At 39.6% G+C, this 20703-nt stretch overlaps 1 protein-coding gene across 4 annotated transcripts in view; it reads left to right on the forward strand.

Moving 5' to 3' along the window:
- STK38 (serine/threonine kinase 38) overlaps nucleotides 1-20703 on the forward strand; it is a 42154-nt gene that overhangs the window by 16143 nt on the left and 5308 nt on the right. For all 4 annotated transcript variants that reach the window (XM_019949743.3, XM_019949744.3, XM_019949741.2 and 1 more), the window contains exons 3-9: nucleotides 1649-1700; nucleotides 2628-2750; nucleotides 4474-4557; nucleotides 8434-8557; nucleotides 10782-10936; nucleotides 15037-15139; nucleotides 15991-16052. In XM_019949743.3, coding sequence (XP_019805302.1) covers nucleotides 1649-1700; nucleotides 2628-2750; nucleotides 4474-4557; nucleotides 8434-8557; nucleotides 10782-10936; nucleotides 15037-15139; nucleotides 15991-16052 — 703 coding nt within the window. The remainder of the gene's footprint in view (nucleotides 1-1648; nucleotides 1701-2627; nucleotides 2751-4473; nucleotides 4558-8433; nucleotides 8558-10781; nucleotides 10937-15036; nucleotides 15140-15990; nucleotides 16053-20703) is intronic.

The raw sequence follows: 20703 nt of genomic DNA on the forward strand, positions 1-20703 counted from the left end.
ACATTGTGTGATAGCACATTGGACTGCTGTCACAGTCTGGTGTGGTCATTCAAAGAATATATAGTCAGAAAGTATGATGGTGTTTGATACTCAAGGCGCAAAAGGAGCTGACCATGGTTGAGTTCTTATAGTTCCTGCCATGCATTGACTCTTCTTATTCTTCCCTACTTCAACTATTTAACCATGGAAATGGAATAATTTTCACTCCTGAAATTGCCAATAGTACAGCCTTCTCCCTCCAATACATATGCACACAAAGATGCATATCCCAAAATATTCTGGGAACTAGAAGAAAAGTGAGCAGACTGGGAGCCATGCAGATGCTTTCTTCTTCCCGTCACGGTCAGAGTAGATCTTCTCACTTCCTGGGAGTTTGGACACAAATTCTTGTTTATCATCTCAGCCTGTGGATTTGTACTATAATATGATTTCTAACAGTAATTAAATATAATTAAATAAAAATATTCATTTTAACTAAATACTATTATAGCAATAAATACTCATTGACTAAAATAAAACTCATTATCTTCCCATGTTCCTCTCTCTGTGCTTCCTGTCTTGGTTAGTGGCATCATTATCCTCCCACACAAGAAATTCTAAGACTGTTCCCTTGACTCCTTCAGCCAGTTGGTTATCTTTGCAGTAGCTCTGTTCACTTCATTCTAGGTTTCCAGCCCTAGTTCCAGGTATTTATTGTCCGTCGGACTAACGATAGCTTCCAGTTTGCCTCCGTCTTTGTCAGTTGCTTTCCCTGCCAGTCCATCAGCTCATTACTTTGGGCTGCCATTCTGAAATAGAAACCTCATCACACCACTCCTTTGTGCACAAGTCTCTGATAGCTCTGAGGTCTACAGACTAAGAGCCAACCTTAGTGTGGCATTGCAAGTTGTGTGTGCCTCAGCTGCGCTAGACCACAGGCTGTTGCTTCGTGTACCTTGTACTTCTTCCCTGCTCTGCTCAGCATGCCTGTTGTCTGGATTGCTGATAAGTGATAGAGGAGATTCCAGCCCATGTGCTTTCATTTATTATGCTGAATAAATAAAAGTTGTGTGGAATTTGTTGTAAGGAAGTTTTACTTGTTTCTTTTAGTTTTATCAAATCAGTATGAGAATACAGATCAAAAACATTCTTGGATGCAGTTTCTAAAGTTTAGTACTCCAAGGATTTAGAGTCTTAAGATTTAACAGCAGTGCCAGTCATCTTTTTTGAACATTCCCCCCCCCCCTTGAATCTCCAAATTCTGTGTTTACCTTTGTTGTTATTACTCTTTGCTTGTGGCAGGGAGGAGGAGGAAGATGTGAAAGTAAAGGAAGTAGATTTCAGTCAGGGACAAGGAGAGAAACGCCCTGATAGAAGAGGTTATCAAACACCAGCTGTCTGTGGTTTGTTAAGGAGGAAATGTTACCAAAAAAAGAGAACTTTTCATTTTGAAATAAGATTCTTTGTTGCATTAACATATAATTTTTGTCAAAATGTAGAACTGACAAAGGGTGAGAATCTTTTTATTTGTCTTAATAATTGTAATTTGTTGTTTTAATGAAGCATTTTGAGATTTACCTGTTTTTATCAGTAAAAAAAAATTGTTTGCATATAGATAACGGAAAGTTATCATTCAAATGTTATTTCATATGTCTTTATTTATTTTTAGACAAAAGAAGTTAGAAAAAGTGATGGAAGAAGAAGGCCTAAAAGATGAAGAGGTAATTAATATTGAAAAAATTTTCCTTGAAACCCAGCATGGCAGATCATATCTTATCCAGCAAGTTGTTAGCCTTGGTGCACAAGGGAGTGGCTTTGACTCAATAACAGGAAATTATGAGGGCTGGTGTGCTTCTGGATTTAGGTACTCATGCAGAGGGAGAAGTTAATTATTAAGTACCAGGAGAGGATGACTTCTCTAGGCTCTGTTGTAATAAATTAATTAGCTTTAGAACTCCAAGAAAAGGAAGAGATGAAATAAAATTAAAATTAAAAAAAAGCAAATTATAGCATTTTTAATTCACTGAAAAGGCTCCATAGAAGTGGGGCAAATTTCTAAAATCTTTGTCAAGGCAAAATCTCTCTCAAATCAGCCCTTCCCTCCAATGCCCACAGATGTAGCAGAAAATATAGTTAACTCGAAACCATGTAAGGAACTGAAATGACAGTGGAAATGCTTTCAAAACGAGGAATGAATCATAGAACCCAGGAAAATGGTGAAAAATACCCAAGACTTGTAGGAACAGTAGAAAGTTAATGCATAAAATGAACCACAATCTGTAAAGAAAGTCCAGAGGGAAATTTAAAAACCACACTTTTATATAAGGAGGGTTAAAGGAAAATGTTGGTTGTTTCTCCTTCCTTCATTAGAAGCTTTAGAAAAGTCGATTGTTGATGTAGGTTAGTCAGCCCTCAGAGGAGGCACCGTCTGTTCAGTATGGCTTGGTTATTGTATCTGAAGGCCTGGGAAGGGAGGAGTGATCTCGTAAGGGTCATTCTGTGGTGCTTTCATGTATGAACAGATGATGCTTAGTCTGGTGTGGCCCTGCTTTGCAGGTGGGTTAAACCACAAATACAACTTTGTTGCAGAGTTTCAGAGTTCCAACTCCTCCCCTTCCCACCTCTCTCCCTCTTTATTTAAACATTAGAAACGACTCAGGAGATCAGCACATGCTCGGAAGGAAACAGAGTTTCTTCGTTTGAAGAGAACAAGACTTGGATTGGAAGATTTTGAGTCCTTAAAAGTAATAGGCAGAGGAGCATTTGGTGAGGTAAAAAAACCACAGTGACTTGTCAAATACAGAAATACCACAGAACTTCAAAGCTTCTAACACCATGAGCTCATGATTCTTGATATAACGGAAGTATGGAGTGCGTGGGTCAAGCATGCCAGCCCCACATCTTAAGTGTTCTGTCTTCTTTTTCTTCCCCTCTCCACTGTCCCAGGGATCTGGTTGTTCTCTGCTTTTCCAGAGATGATGTTGATGCTTTAAGTATTGATCTAAAGGGAGAGTTGAAAGGTAGAAAGAAATCAATATTTATTATTTACTGAGTGCTTTTCTCCTAGAATCATGACAGTAACTCATTTTATACACGATGAGATTAAGACTCCGAGGGGATATGTAATGTTCCAGCATCACATAACCATTGAGCAGGGGTACCAGAAGCAGGGCCTAGGTCTTCCTGATCTTGAAGGTCTTGCTTTTTGCATTACACTGCCTCTCCAGGAGCAAACTCACAGCATATCTCCACCCTTTATTTCTTCCCGCCAGATTGGTACAGCTCTAAAAAGATGGCCCTAGGTGACAGAATTTATAGAAATAAGTTATGTAAGTGGTGGTATAGAGTGAAAGCATTTGCAACTTCGTCCCAGCTGGTCTTGCATGTGCATCCTGCTTGGTCACAAGAGCAGTCTGTTGGGGAGGGTTTGAATGAGCCCATGCAAGATCATCTCCATTCATGGAAAATGCCCAAAGTGGATGACCTACTGATGTGTTAGTTTCATTATCATTGTATAAAAGGAGCAGCATAGTATTAAAAACCAGTACCTAGGGGAAATGTGAGTACATATTCAAAGGCACAGGTGAAAGATAAATTGATCCCTCATGGTTCAGAATCCGTGTTGGCCCCTTGAGAGAGGGAAAGGTACAGGACCACCTCTAAAAGAGCTTTCTGTTCAGTGAGGAGGGGACGTGGGACTCGAGGAGAACATAAAGAATGGTGCAGGGAGAAGAAAACATACATATCTTGGGGGAAGAGGGGGAGGATGTGCAGGAAATTTCCAAGAAGTTTTGTTTGGGTTTGCAGACCATTTATTTTCTTTTCATCATGAATTATCTGTTCTCTCTAAAAAAAAAATTGAAAATAGAAAAGAGAAAGAACTGCAGAAAACTCTACTTCCCTGATTATGCTATTAATGCTATTATTTCCCTAATTATGCTATTATCCTATTAATAATGCTTCCAGGCATTTTTTTTTTCTATACCTGAGCTTTTGCTATTGTTTTAAACATTGTTGTAATCATTTCCTTAGGTTTTCTGAGCTGACTGCTTGACATGTGCCATGGGTTTAATGAGTCCTTAAGTTCCAGAGTGAGGGTTTGTTTTTTTCTTTATGGCCATGCCACGTGGCTTTCGGGATCTTATTTCCCCGACCAGGGTTTGAACCCGGGCCCTTTGCAAGTGAAAGCCCCGAGTCTTAACCACTGGATTGCCAGGGAATTCCCACAGTGAGGGTTTAAAATTAGATTGGTTTGTTCAGCTAGGGAGCCAGAGCTGTTCAGATGTGGAGATATTTGAGTATGTTTCCAGCACTGACTTCACTGTGTGTAATATATCCATTTTGGAACATTGAAAAGCATTTTCTTCTGCTTTGTTATTGCTAGTTGCTTACATAAAAATTACAGTACTTTTCCAGTTTAAACATTACTTCCTATAACACATGAAAGCATTAGCTTGGCATTGTGAACTTTTGGCATTTCTTTATAACTTTTAGGTGCGGCTTGTTCAGAAGAAAGATACAGGGCATGTGTATGCAATGAAAATACTCCGTAAAGCAGATATGCTTGAAAAAGAACAGGTAAGAGCACAATTGAAGCAGCGATTTTAGTCAGCTTGTGAATTTCTGTCTCCTAGAACTGTTCTTTTTGCTTAATTGAAGTGTATATTCCTATTTTAGTTTTCTTTAGCCCTGTCATGTATGAATATACATGTAATATTACTTTTCTTTCTCCCCAAAAGAAGGAGTTACATGTATTTTAAAAGTACAAATAATGCCTCTACACCATGTGCAGACTTTTTAAAGTTGAAAACCTACTAGAGAAATATCTGATATTTGTGTCTCCCAGTTGATCACGAGCTGTCCTTGTCATCAGGAGGCTTTTTTTGAGGTGTTTCTTACTGTGGTAGCATGTTCCTTACTGAATGCTGAGAGATAGAAGTTGTATATACACCTTGGAACTGAGGCTTAGCAATTAGAATTTAGAATTTGCGATCTAAAACGTGTCTTACATTGCTTCATTCTGTACATGCAAACCAAAGTTGGGTCTTCTCAGTGGCTCATCACTACCTAAGACCAGTCTTCTTTTGGAATGCATTTGAAAAAATATAATGCAAAAGGCAGAGCAATGCAGATTCTCCTTTAATGATTAAGGATACTTTCTAAAACCTCAAACCTACTTTGCAAATAGATTTATAAGATGCATTAAGTACTTCATGTAGAATAAACTAAGATTTTTAAATATTGGACAATACATTAAAAATGAAAATGCAGACTTTCTATAAATCTAATTTAATTTAGCAGGTTGCTTAAGAACAGATTGTAATGGGTGACACCTGCAAATATCCTGTAGAATACCAGTTGCTACAGGAGGGCAGAGAGACCCCATGGAAATGAGACCTCTGGAAACAGAGCCTAAGAGCCGGGATGGAGACCAGCCCCACACCCAGTCCTTCCTGCTGCTCGAGAGGAGGTGTAATCACCAAGGCTTCTCTGCCCTTCATTTAAGCGCCAGCTCAAAATTTGGGATTTTAATTTTCTCTTTAATTTTCCGATATTACCCAGAAGCTTTAGACTCCCAGGAATTTTGGTCGAGAGTATCAAATACCCTGGCAGTATATCTTCAGACAGTATAGTTTATGCTAACACCAACCTTATTCAAAATGCACACTAGCCCTATTAATTTATATCTAAAAATTAGTGTGTGATATGGGTGTAGGCACTGAAAGAGTTTCAGTTAATCTTGAAAAGGAAAATGTAAGGCTGTATTGATTAGTCAGTATATTTTGTATTTCACAAGTAAATTCTATTTTTACAAGATATATTTCCTATAGTTTTAAGCAAGACTCAAAATCTTCCTTTATCCAATGATTACCGTTCAGAATAAAATTGTAAAGAGAAGTACACATCATGAGTTTGACTTATTAATCCTTCATAGCATGTGCCAGAGGTAACAGAAGTGGTAACAGGATGATCCAAACATATTGTGTAAAAACATTTGCTCAAGTACTGTACCTGCCTCAAAATCAGTTTCTAAAAGTTTTCTACATGAAAATAAAGGACATGTCTGTTCTGTTAAAAATTTTAATGTTTAAAATTAAGATTTTAAATGATGCATTAACTTAAATTAGTAGCTCACCTTGCTGATGGACTCAGCTCTTTAAGTTTGATCTCAGTGTGGTCCAATTAAAGTTTCTGGCCACAGACTCTACCTGGGTCAGCCTTCTTGAGGAAGCATGCAGCAGCTTTGTGGGGCAAATCCATCACTTCTGGGTGGGGCTGACAAAGTATAGATTCAGAGCCTAACTTTTTGTAGGTATAGGTGGCTTATCCAGAGGAAAAGTTTTTGCTTGCTCTTACAAAACTGAGCAGGAATTACAGCTACCCACTGAGAGTTCAGGTTGTTATTCTGTCCCACAAGATGGAAATTTCTGCTACCTGGAAAATAAATTTTAAAGGATAAGAGACCAGCATGTAGCTAGTCTCTTCATGTTTCTCTTCCAGTGCAAAGGAAAACCTCCAGTTGTGATGCCAGTATAGTGTCAGGATGGAACCAAAGACTGACTTTCATCTCTGCTTCCCTAGTGCCCAGGGTAGCAGCTAGCATGTGATTCCCCCACCCCATTCAATATTTATGGAACAGGGGAAAGGGAACCTCTGGTGTGAGTTGCACCTCTGGCTCTTCCCACCCCTACCCTAAAATCACCTGACTCCACCCCTAGATCTTGAGGTTCTTAGCTGCTGTCTCAGCCCCAGAAGAGAAGGGCAAGGTGTGGTCACAGTACCTGTAGCTTTCCCTGTGACAAACTGAGAATGTTGCAGTCACCATCCTGCCCTCTAAGGCGAGTGACAAGTGGCAGTGGTAGTGTCTGTTCTTTTCCGTACATCCCTACAGTAGGTAGAGGCCTTAACAGGAGACAAGGGAAGCAGAGGTGGGTGAATGCTGCCATGTATGGTCTTCGTGTAGTAATTGACTGGGTCATAGCCAGGTCTGCATTTTAGCAATGCATTTTTGGCATGAGCATTTCCTCAGAGCATTACTTGGCTTCTTCATGATTTTATAGCACTGTTCCTTATCACCCTTATCCTCTTCCATTTTTCCCACCCTCATACCATAAGTAGAGATGTAAAAATGTAAATTTTCTAAGACAGCGGTCCCCACCCTTTTTGGCACCAGGGACCAGTTTCATGGCAGACAATCTTTCCACGGACTGGCGGGGGGATGTGGGATGTTTCAGGTGGTAATGCAAGCGATGGGGAGTGATGGGGAGCAGCAGATGAAGCTTCGCTTGCTCGCCTACTGCTGTGCGGCCCGGTTCCTAACAGGCTGCAGATGGGTACTGGGGACCCCTGTTTTAAGACATTGAATTTATTTAAAAATTTCCTAAAGAACAATTTTGGTAGAAACTGAAAACTCAAATACTTTTAGGCCTGTGGGAGTTAGCATGGAAGAATGAGGCAGGTTAGGTGTAAGACAGGAGAGAGGGCTGGGATCTGTGTCTTTGGTAAAGACATCCCAGTAAAACAAACAAGCATACAGCACATTGTCTCAAAACAAAAACCATGGGCTGAGTTTGCCAATAGAAGTGCCGGCTTGTGAACTTGGTATATCTTTACCTCTGAACATATTCTAGGAGGTCCAGCCCTAGAACATATGTTAAGGTCAAAACCTCTATTCAAGGATTGGACTGGGTCTTAATAAATTTAGACCTGATTCAACCCAGTTTTGCATCTTGTGACACTTTATATAAGAGGAGAGGGGGTGGGACTTGATAATATGCAGCAGTGTTTTGATTACTATTATATGCTTAAAGTAGATAAGGTAAACTTGATAATAATAAATTAATTCTCCCGAACGTTTGGCAACTTGGTCTTCCTCGCTAGATATTTCAGTAAAAATAGAAAACGGCAAGGTCATAAATTTGAATCTACAACTTTTCTTAGGTGTTCTTTTATTTAAGTTCAGTAAGAACTGATCGAGCACATCCTGTGTGCACAGCAGTGAACTGAATGCTGTGGCATCAGAGTATTCTGGAATTGTCAACCAGGGCATTGTCTTTGCAGATGTCATTGAAGACCTGAGGGAGGATGTGTTTAGAGAGTCTCATCTTGGGGACTTGTTTCTATCAAAAAGGATTATTAGGACAAAAAGATATGCAAAAGGATGGTAATTTTAACTAATCAAAGGTTCCATTTATAGCACTGTTAAAGTTTCCCTTTGCATTCAAGCCATTGATTTTGCCATTTTTTAAGCCTTTCATCACTCAAGTTTTCATCACTGAATACCTTCAAGTCAAATGTTGTCAATTTTGAGTTAGTAGGTTTGCCTAAGCATAAATTAGATCTTTTGTATCTTCACAGTTTAATACTCAAAACAGTATTTAAATTGTTTAAACAAATATGCAGTCTAATAAAGCAGAGCAAGGCTTGTCATTAATCAAATGCGTGTACCTCCAGGTTGGCCACATTCGTGCGGAGCGTGACATTCTAGTGGAGGCAGACAGTTTGTGGGTTGTGAAAATGTTCTATAGTTTTCAGGATAAGCTAAACCTCTACCTAATCATGGAGTTCCTGCCTGGAGGTAATTACTTGACGATGAAAGGTCATTTTTCCTTTTTGTTTTGTGGTTTCTCTATCACATCAATTAACCCTCCTTTCTACTTTTAATCGTGCTCACAAAGTTGCTTTCTGTATCTTTTTAGGTCTGTAAGGAGGTCAGTAACCTGTCTGTGCTGGGGTGCCTTTCTGCAGCTTTAGGGCCGTAAAAGTAACCTTCTCCTTCATTCTCATAATTTCAGATGGATATTTCTTTCTTTTCTTTTTCTTTCTAAATATATAGGAATAAACTAGGGGCTTTGCCTGCCCTCCTGTCAGTGGAATCATGTATAATTAGTTACCCCAGTGACAGAATTGAAGCTATTACATTCTTTGCTTCAACTTTTTTTCTATAACTTATAAGAAGTGAATTTCTCATTACCTATATTAGTAGCCACAATCACTTTCTCATTTCTGAGATTTCAAGTTTTATGTAACTCGGCATGTGCATCGTCTGAGACAGCTCCAAAGTACACCCAGAACAGAGCATGCATCTGTTCTGGGGAACACAGTCTGTTTCCCAGTGAGCAGACAAACTGTGAGCACACTGGTAGGAAAGAAAGAAAACTTTTTCTTTTTTGCTTCTATAGCAAAACTAATATAATTGTGGTGTAATATTTGATCTTGTGACAACCTTTAGTTTAGATTTAGGGTCATCAATAACTTTTTATTAACAACTGATGAAGGCTAGAAAAGAATCTATCTGATAGAATGAGGAGAAACTTTTTAACATTTAGATGCCAGTCGTTAAACGGGAGTAAGAACCAGTTCAGCAACCAGCCAGCCCCTTGACATGTGTCTCCTCAAACCTTACCTGCACCATCTTCCATAGACTCTCTTGTCTCCTGGACCCTGCCCTTTGCACCTGGTGGAGCTGGCCTGCAGAGCCATAGACTGCCTGGCCTGAGCGCTCTGATCATCTGGGCAAGGCCCACACAGGTCGGGCCACAGCGCTAAGGCCTCACAGATAACTTAGAGCTAGCCTGAGTCTCTGATGTGCCTCCAGATTGAATGCCTGGCTGCCAGGAGTAATAAGGCAATCATGTTTTTCAAGTTTTGGGGCAAAAAGGAGCATTTTAATAAATGGCTTAATTTTTGCCCAAGGGTAAAATATCCACTTTTCTCCAAGAATACAAAACTTCCCCCAAAGTTATAAATTAAATTTAAAAAGCAGCACGGCGCTCTATTAAAATCAGAGGTTTCTATCTCTTTTCCCTGTTTTCTAATATAAATGTCTTCCTATGCGATCTAAACTGAATATTTCCTGTTTCTTTTAGCTTTGAACTGCTTATTCATATTTCCTTTGCTTTCCTTTTGTCTGACTGTTGAGTTAGGATCAGAATCTTTTTTTCACCATTTTATGTTGATGGTATTAAGCAGAAATAATTAAATTTTGACTTTGCAGAAAACTAAGGTTACCTTTTAACTGCTAAAATACTGATGTTATGTTGTAAAAGTTGCATAAAGCATTTTGGTATATATTTAAGTACCTACAATAAAACACTGGAGAAAAAACCCAACTGATCTAGGGACGTGTTCACCGTGTACTTTTGGGAGGCAGCTATTACACATCCTAGTCTGTAGCATTTTCAGTTCATATTTAGCTTTTGTTGAGTAACACTTTGCTACCTAAATCCCACCTTTTAATTTATGTTCTAGTGTTCTGTGAATAAACATTGGAGAGCTTGTTCTCAGCCTCCCAGAATTTTTATGTTTTTGTTGTTTGGCATTTCAGCCTCTCTCTGATAATGGCAGTGCAGCCTATGTGGAAATGCCATTTGGTTCTAGGTAGAGAGAAGTTTGCAGATATTTGTGCAAAGTAGAAAGTAAAGTAGCTTTTTCCCCAGTCCAAAAAATTATCTTAAGCAAATTTATTTATCTGTCTACTTATTTATTTATTTTAGTGTGAGAGGAATTTCCTTTCTTTCTCCAAAGTAAAAGGGAAATCACAGCTCAGGGGTCAGCATCAGTTAGCTTAGGTGAAAGTGTTGTGCAATCCCTGGCTGTGAATTTTACCTTGTAAGTGTTAGAAACTGCTTACTATTTCTGCTCATATTGGGCATTTCCGCCCGTAGTGGGTAATCTCTGGGACAGAGCAGAGGCCTGTTTAGCACCGCCTTACATTGGCAGATAGGGGAGACACATTGAAAACTGGCATTTATTCGTGTGTTGTTTTGTGTGTGTGTGTGTACTTTGTATCTTGTTTCCAGGGGACATGATGACCCTGCTGATGAAGAAAGACACACTGACAGAAGAGGAGACTCAGTTTTATGCAGCAGAGACAGTATTAGCCATAGACTCCATCCACCAACTCGGATTCATCCACAGAGACATCAAACCAGACAACCTTCTCCTGGACAGCAAGGTACTGTGGGGAGTAGCAGCCTGATCAGCGTGTCTTTACCTGTCTGAGCAGCCTCTGCTTTAACACCTGCGTGGCTTGCAGTAATCACAGTAGGGGAGCTGTGAGCTACCCGGTACATTTTTTTCTTTTTCTTACAGGTAAGTTTGCTTTTACTTACTTTCTCTGAAAGGCTTATGAATTCCATAATTTGACTGAACAGTTCCTCGTAAAGATAAAGAACATTTTGGAAAATGATGAAGAATAAAATTGATTTAAGTTATTTTGTAATAAAGCCAAAGATAGTCATCTTCTCTTAGCATATAATTAACTATACTAATGCATCACCTATTGAGAACCCTTTTGTTGGGCAACCTCATCTGTTGAGGATCCCAGCCAAGAACCAGGAAGTGAGGCGACAGCAACAATAATCTGCTACAAAGTTCAGGTTCCAAATCCTGTGCCCTCTGCTTAAGGCAGAGTCCTACTCAGTCTCTGTGATGGCGTCTTTTTAGTCATCTTTAGACATGCAAATGAGGTTAGTTGCCTGATTCTTAAACTCACAGCAAATCAGAAGAGAATCCCTGTGCTGCTAAATTGTTGGATGCTCCTTGGCAAGTTCTTCCACTGTCTGGATCTCACTTATCTATAAAGTGAATATATTGATCCAGAGAAGCTCCAAAGTCTCTTCCAGCTCTAAAATTCTAGGTTGTTGTGTTCTGGTACATAGAATTGTTGTCTAGACTGAATTTTTCTTTAAAGTAGGAAAGTAAATTTAACTCCTAGGGTATTTTTCTTTCTTACTGTCTTTTTTTTCTTTTTTTTTGCGTTACGCGGGCCTCTCACTGTTGTGGCCTCGCCCGTTGCGGAGCACAGGCTCCGGACGCGCAGGCTCAGCGGCCATGGCTCATGGGCCCAGCCGCTCCGCGGCATGTGGGATCTTCCCGGACCGGGGCACAAACCCGTGTCCCCTGCATCGGCAGGCGGACTCTCAACCACTGCGCCACCAGGGAAGCCCTCTCTTACTGTCTTTTGATAACAGTCTTTGAAAAATCTGAAGTTTTGGTCTACTTTCTTTGAAAACCTTAATCTTTCTCTTTAAAGAGCGTAGGAGGTTTGTCAGATAATTTCTTCTAGTTAATAGTTTTTTTCTTTATTTTAAGAATAATGTCTATACGTAGTGGAAAGTTTGAACAATACAGAGAGCTATAAAGAAGAAAAATACCTGTAATGTTATCGTTCGAAGATCACCACTGTTCTAGTAAAATAGCTTCAGTACCTTTTCTGTTTGTGTCAGTTTATGTACAGTTAGTTAGCATCGTAAAAGTAAATAGCTTGGTATTCTGCTTTTAAAATGTTAATGTATATGAAATTATTTTTCTGTCCTTAAGTTCAGATACATATATATATATATATTTTAAACTGTGCCTGATAGAAGGGTTTTATTTTTTTTTAATTAATTTATTTTTGGCTCCCTGGAGTCTTCATTGCTGCACGTGAGCTTTCTCTAGTTGCAGTGAGTGGGGGCTACTCTTCGTTGCGGTGCGTGGGCTTCTCATTGCGGTGGCTTCTCTTGTTGTGGAGCACGGGCTCTAGGCGCGCAGGCTTCAGTAGTTGCAGCGTGTGGGCTCAGTAGTTGTGGCTGTCGGACTTAGTTGCTCCACCGCATGTGGGATCTTCCCGGACCGAACGGATCAAACCCGTTTCCCCTGCATTGGTAGGCGGATTCTTAACCACTGCGCCATCAGGGAAGTCCCAGATATATTTTTAACAAAGCGGTAGCCCTACTTTGTGTGGTCTTGGGTTCAGATGCCTTGGTCCTGTACCCCAGGTGCCTTAGTTCTCGCTTAGTTGTAGGCCGTAGTCTGTGTTCAAGGTCAGCAAACATACTGAAGGCCAAGAGCTTGGGGACTCAGTCTAGCTGAGGTGGATTTGGGAACCCTGTTTGGTGCAGACATGCTCTCTACCATATGCTAGCCCAGACTTGTAGAGGAGAGCTCATATATGTGTTTAGCCATATAGATTATAGAAGGGAAAATGGAGACATTTTGAGTTCCTCCTGTGTACTCAGAAGAGCTACAGAGTTCCCTGAAAATTTAGGTTTGAATAGCACTTGCTCCAGACACTGCTTTTTTTTAAAAATAAATTTATTTATTTATTTTTGACTGCGTTGGGTCTTCGTTGCTGTGCGCAGGCTTTCTCTAGTTGTGGCGAGCAGGGGCTACTCTTCGTTGCGGTGCGTGGGTTTCTCATTGTGGTGGCTTCTCATTGTGGAGCATGGGCTTCAGTAGATGTGGTGCATGGGCTCAGTAGTTGTGGCTTGCAGGCTCTAGAGCACGGGCTCAGTAGCTGTGGCGCACGGGCTTAGTTGCTCCGCAGCATGTGGGATCTTCCTGGACCAGGGCTCGAACCCATGTCCCCGGCATTGGCAGGCAGATTCATAACCTCTGCGCCACCAGGGAAGCCCCGGCACTGCTTTTTAAGACACTTTTTCTTGGACGTGTCCAGGTAAATCATGTAATTATGAGAACTATAAAACACTTCCTTGGCTTGCAGAACAGGTTATTTGCAAGTCTTAAAGGAAGATACTAGGTTAGCAGGCCCAAAGCTGTCTTTTGTCTTTGGTGGTTTACCAAAGACAGACAGATAGACATACACACACACACACCCCTAATGGGATAAAAAAAACCTCCAAAAACCTGACCCTACGGACTGAAGGAAGGTGGTATCATGGAAAGACCACAGATGAGTCGTTGGAGCTCAGACCTTGGCCACATCACTTTTAATTGTGTGACCTTGAGCAAGCAGTATAGATCCCTGAGCATCAGGAGTCCCTCCACTGTTTTTGGTTTTACCTCCTTATCTACTTAAAATTTTGGTTAGTGGACACTTGGTCCTGTCTAAAATGTTCATAAGACGTTTGGTCCATGCAAAAAGTTCCTTGCAATTTGGTCCAATCCAAAGTGTCCATGCCAAATGGTTTTGGACAGAGCCAAGTATCAACGACCTTTTGGCATGGACCAAATGTCCTGCAAGGAAAATCTCACCACCCCAAGAACACCTTCCTCTTCCTTAGGGCTAGGCATGTGCCAGGTACCAGGTTAGGAGCCTTACTTACATGCATTAATTCCCATCATTCTTGCCAGGAAGATATCATTATTCCCATTTTCCAGATGAGATCAGGGGGTTGGAGAGGTTAAGTAATCCTGGTCTGGAGAGAGAGAGCATTGATTTCTGGCTTTGGTTCTGCCATTTCACCCCAAAGTCATTTAATGACTCTTGAGTCTGAAGTGTGGCTTAAGAATGAGACAGCACACTTAAAGGCATGGTGCCTGGCTCACAGGAGGTGTGAGTTTTCTTTGAAGAGAATGATAAAGTCAGAGACTTATGATTGGAATACAGTGTGGCAGTATTTGTCAATAACTGTGCAATAAAGTTTATTCCCTTTGTCTTTGGAATAGTTTACTCCTTGGCATTTATTCTGATGAAATAACTCATGTGGGGAAAAAGCTATATGAACAAAGATTTGTTTATTTACTCATCACTTAACAGCCATTTATTAAGACCATCTTCTGTACCGTGCGTGATTAGGGTTGGGAACACAGGCCCTCTCTGGCACAGGGGTGCTTTGAGAGTGGATTAAACATCCAGTATTGGGGGATAGGTAGACAGTGATGTACTAAGTCATTTGAATATTATGTAGACATTAAAGATGATTTTGAAGAAACAGAAGAATATTTGATTGAGTTAGTTTAAGAAGTAAAATTAGATGCTGTGGATACACCTGACACTAATATAATATTGTATGCCAACTATATTTCAATATTTTAAAAAAGTGAAAAAAAAGTTAGATGCCATGGAGGCTTCAACTAGTTTTAAAGTTTATATTTGGACAAAAACAAAGGTAATGTGCAAAAATGAAAATACTTTTATTTGTATAATAGGATTTGGGGTGATCTTTAAAGAATTTGTTTGCTATTATATATTTCTCCCTGTAGTAAAAGAAAAAGCAGCATCCTTTGGCTGTGGAGCTGCAATGGATACTGCACAGAGCTGGAGAAGATAATGTTCTGTTCCACATCCATGAATGTTCATCCATTCATTACCTTGTTTCCTCCCCATAGGGCCACGTGAAACTTTCTGACTTTGGCCTTTGCACAGGACTGAAAAAAGCACATAGGACAGAATTTTATAGGAATCTGAACCACAGCCTCCCCAGTGATTTCAGTAAGTGTTCAACAGTGATGTTAGCCTTTTTATCCCTTAACTGGGAGCTGTTCCCCTGGTAACCAAAATATGTGGGATGGATTAGGAGATTCTCACAGTTTGAGTCTTTAGAGAGTAAAAATACCTTCCCAGGTTTGCCTGTGATTTGTACTATATGGTGAGGCAAGATGAAGGCTACCAAATGTGTTAAAGGCAGATGTCCAAAAGAGCATTCTTTGGAGCTCTTGAGAAGGTTACAAGGGATGAATAAGGAGCAGGCAAGCAAAAGTAGTAGAGGAAAGAGTCCTGGGAACAACTCCAGATTATATTTATCCTTGGTGCTTCTTTCTGTCATGGCAGAAAGAAGTTTATGAGTTACTTTCACTCTATCAAACCATTGAAACTCTGTAGTAAAATTACAGTTCATCCTTGAGAAGCTTATGTCCATAGTGTATTATATATTCAGAAGTCTCTGATTATGTAAGTTACTACTGTTGGAAATTTGATAGTAATTTTGAGAAGTTGTGAATGTTTTAGGTCCACTTTGGGACCTTTGCTTCTGATGAGACTGAATTCCCTGTGATTCTGATTAAATTCCCTGTAATTTTGTTTAAGGTCTGTCCGTGTCCTCTCTGGCCACCTGATCCACATAGAAGTGTGGCTTACAACTCTTATTGTGTGATTCTTTGAGTTAATGCTTTAGAGCCTCTGATTTGGGCTTATGAATTTGCTGGGAAATGTGTCATCCAGAGTTATTGATGTATGGGCAGAAAAGCAAGACTTGAGGGTCTCATGTGGCTTGAACCAGAGCCTAAAAAAGTAGTAAACTTTATTCCTGAACTTTGATTAGAACTTGTGTTCTCTGTTTTTAGCTTTTCAGAACATGAATTCCAAAAGGAAAGCAGAAACCTGGAAAAGAAACAGACGTCAGCTAGTAAGTAATATTTGTGGCTTCTTAAATGCTACAAACCAAGTATGAATCAGTTTAAAAGTATGCACATAAATTTGCATTTGATAAATGTTTGCAGCTTACCTATTCCTTGTTTTAAATTACCTTAATAGAGCACTGTCATTATGTTGGTAGCGCCAAAAGTAATCTTTTGAAGGAGGGCAGATAATATGAGGTTGTTCTGGTTGTGACATTTTCAGTGGATGACCTCATTCTGACCTTTTACATTGGTGACAACCCCTTTCCTTCCTGTTTTACCTTTTCCCTATGTTTATGGTGGTAAAGGGGTTATATTTAAGATGGAGTTCTCGCAAAATGAAACTAAGTACAAATACCTACCCAGAGCTTTAAGGCTGTGGTTCTCAAACTTTAAAAAGTTTGATTCACTGAGTCAAATCAGTTCACCTGCCCCACCCTTTCCTACTTTATGGTGGAAAAAGGAACTTGGTGATAAAAACTGGAGAGAAATTTAAGGGAAATGCTTACTTTACTAGTATTTGAGTATATACACATAAAATTATGCCCCACAAGCTTAAAAATAAGTAACATTATTGCATTTACCTTGATATCAATAGCATGTTGGAATTTATTTAAATAGTACAAATTCAGTGAAATACTGCTGTCTAGGCAAACTTTTATTCTGACTCATTGGTTCATAAAATGCAATACACATATCCCAGTGTCTAGTTATTGGAGAATTATTGACCAGATATAATAGAAATGTGTATCACTACATACTTAGGCTTTCCTAGAAACCCAATAGCAAATTGAAAATAGTAAAGCTAAACTATAGCAGTTGGTCATTAGAAAGCAAGAATAGCAGGGATGGAAAACTATGACTAACTTGGAATGATGATCATGCATGTGTATTCGCTAGAAATAGTGGCACTTCTGCTTGTTGGTGTATACAGTTGTAACTTGGCAGGTTTGCCAAATACAGTGTTTTGGCCAGACTTCTTAGTAAAATAGTGAATTAGAGTTCTCTATAGTATCTTTAATAACTCATTTAGTAGGTTGCTACTAAGTACCTGTTAGTCATATGTGAAAGTGGAAGCCTTAGGATTAAGAAAGAATCAAAAGAAAGGCTTGCATTTTTTGGATTCATTTAAGGCCCATCAGTGGGTCTCAAGACCATGCTTTGAATATTATGATTTTTATGTTAAACCTGGGTTTTGGAAATGTAGAAAATGAAATTAATCTGTGATATCTTTTCTAACATTAACTTGGGGATACTTAAGTTTGGTATAGCTAGTCACATCATAGCCTTCTTTTCATAGTTTGTTAAGGATTAGGGAATGTCAGGAGCAGATTTGGTCAGGCGCTTCTATTATGTCTCTCATAGAGCAGTAGATCTTAGCCTTGGCTACATACCAGAATCACCAAGGGAACTTCAGAACTTACTGATGCTGGGTCCCACCCCAAGAGATTCTGGTGCAGTTGGTTTGGGGTATACAGTCTCGGTATCTTATCTGATTTTTAAAAGGGCTCTGGGTGATTCTACTGTGCAGTGAAAGTTGAGACCCTCTAAGAGACTATTTCTTAAACAGTAGCTCCTGCATTATTGGGAGACTGATAATTATGTTTTGGAGGGTAACAAAAGGTAAGGAATCTTCTGTGATTAAAAAAATTTTTTTTTAAAGCAAACTAAGATTTAACCTTTGGCGACTGTAATTTTGGGGGTAATTAAGCTTAAATACCTTAAATTATTCTTGTACTCTGAGAAGCTTTATGCCCTTTGACATATGCCAAAGGGTCATGTCAGACTTACTAGGAACCCCTTATAGGTCTATAAGGAAGGAAATGTCCCAAGTTCCATATTTGGAGTTAAGTGTTATTTAATAGTTAATGTTTTTTAATCTGAATAAACTTAGGTTCTCATGCTGTGGTTAAGGTTCTTGCCTTTTTACTCTATCTATAGTAGAAGTGGTCATCCTCATATGACCTCCTCTGATAACTTGAAGAAAATAAAGCTAACTTTCAGTCTTCAAAAGGTCAGTTAGGGCTTCCCTGGTGGCGCAGTGGTTGAGAGTCTGCCTGCTGATGCAGGGGACACGGGTTCATGCCCCAGTCCGGGAAGATCCCACATGCCGCGGAGCCTGCGCGTCTGGAGCCTGTGCTCTGCAATGGGAGAGGCCACAACAGTGAGAGGCCCGCGAACCACACACACACACACACACACACACACACAAAAAGGTCAGTTAGCCCTGTGCTTTTGACCTGTCGTAAGTGATCCCATTCAGCTAGTACCAAGTTGAAGGTTAATATTAGTTAATACTTAATATAAATTTATTGCTCTAGGTTAAGCCTAACGTATATAATTGTTCACCCTGCCTGCTACTTTTTTTTTTTTTTTTTTTTTTTGCGGTACGCGGGCCTCTCACTGTTGTGGCCTCTCCCGTTGCAGAGCACAGGCTCCGGACGCGCAGGCTCAGCGGCCATGGCTCACAGGCCCAGCCGCTCTGCGGCATGTGGGATCTTCCCGGATCGGGGCACGAACCCGTGTCCTCTGTGTCGGCAGGTGGACTCTCAACCACTGCGGCACCAGGGAAGCCCCAAAATTACTTTTTAAAAGCAGAGGAGTGGAATTCCGTGTCTGTCCAGTGGTTAGGATTCCATACTTCCACTGCAGGGGGCATGGGTTCAATTCCCTGGTCGGGGAACTAAGATCCTGCATGCCGCGTGGTGTGGCCAAAAAATAAAAATAAAAAAGATAAAGGCAGAGGAATGATAAACATAAAATTGAGCATGGGGGTTAGGAGGAGAGGCAGGAGGATAGGCTGGTGGGTACACTGTTAGCTTGAATAATATCAGTGATACATATTTTGGTTCTTCATTTGGACTCATGGGTATTCATTTTATTATGCTTCATAATTTGGTAATTTTTTGGTATGTAACAAATTTAAAAAATCATAATAAAAATGATAAGCCTCAAAAAAAATGATAAGCCTCAGTCTGGGAGAAGATATTTGCAATATATAAAACTATAAAGGATTAATGTTCTGATGAATCAGGATTAATGCCTTGGATTCATAAAGAATTACTACGAGGGAATTCCCTGGTGGTCCAGTGGTTAGGACTCCACATTTTCACTGCCAGGGCCAGGGTTCGATCTCTGGTCGGGGAACTAAGATCCCACAAGCTGTGAGGCCAAAAAGAAAAGCTAAAAAAGAAAGAATTCCAAGGAATCAGTAAGAAAAAAGATGATGCAACTGAAAAAAACAACTAATGATCAAAGGATCCGAACAGTAGTAATTCACAGAAAAAAGAACTGAATGGCTAATTAACATATGAATATGCACTCAACCTTACTAGAAATAAGGGAAATGCAAATTAAAACAGCAAGATCCTATTTCATGTTCATCAGATTGGTAAAAATTTAAGAGTCTGACAAAGACAAGTGTTGGTGAAAGTGGAGCACTAGGAGCTCATCCCACTGGGCATGTTAAATAGATGTAACCACCTTGGAGGACAACTGGATGATGTCTGATTAAGTTGAAGATGCTCATGATGCAAGACCCAGCAATACTACCCAGTGCCCAGGACGTGTTACAAGAATGTTTATTCAGGTGTTACTTGTTATTAGTGAAACATTGGAAGCAATGTAAGTGTTTATTTAGAGAAGAATGTATAAAAAACATTGTGACATTTGTATAATGGAATAGTGTACAGCAGTGAAATTGGTGAACTAGAGCTATATGAATAAATCTCAAAATCATAATATGGAGTAAAAACAAGTTTTAGCACTATAGAATAATGCAGTACGGTATGCAACCCTTTATTAAAAGTTGAAATATACAAGAAATTATATGTCATTTATACAAATATCAATACAAGCATAGCACAGGGGTAGTTATGATTTCAGGATAGTTATGACTTCAGTGGGGAGAGGAGGATTCTGGCTTTAATCATTTCTGTAGTTTTGTTTCTTTTAAAAAGGAATGATCTGAGACAAATATCACAGATTATTAACCTCTCTTTAACATGGGTAATGTATACATGGATGTTGTATTGTCTGCTTTTTTTTCTGTATATTTGCAGTATTTCATAATAAGTATTTTTAAAAGTCCACACAGCTGTAGCTTTTAACTTTAGAAGTTGTATAATATGGAAAGCACTTAGATTAGAGCCTTCCATGTGGTAAGCCCTCAAATGCTGAGCACAGGAAGGCTTTTTGACTGTAATTCCCCTAGTATTGTAGTCCTGGTATATGAGAGTAGATTACTTGAATTTAGAAAATACTCTTTAAGAACTAGTTACATAAATGTTTCAGTTTGATAAGCAGATACTTATAAACCTTTGACCAATAGATTATAACTTTAGCTTTTGATAATAAAATTTCCCTTTATGATTTTCCAAATTAAAGAGGTGGAAAGAGGGATGGTTTTGAGCAAGATATTTAATTTCCAAACCAGGCTCTGCCAGTTAACTAGTTCTGAGGCCTTGGGCAAAGCCGTTTTGGGTGTCAGAGTTTTATCTGCAAAGTTGGGCGAATAAGGTTCTCTTTGCTGAGTTTTGTCATAGGCTCATAAGCATAAAAGGAATACAGGGCCTGGCACTTACTGGGTGCTCAGTTATGGTACTAGTTGCTACGACAGATACCTTTGACCTAGTGAATGGTCTCTCACCTCACTGACAA

This window comes from Tursiops truncatus, chromosome 10 (assembly GCF_011762595.2).
Source record: "Tursiops truncatus isolate mTurTru1 chromosome 10, mTurTru1.mat.Y, whole genome shotgun sequence".
Classification (NCBI taxonomy): domain Eukaryota; kingdom Metazoa; phylum Chordata; class Mammalia; order Artiodactyla; family Delphinidae; genus Tursiops; species Tursiops truncatus.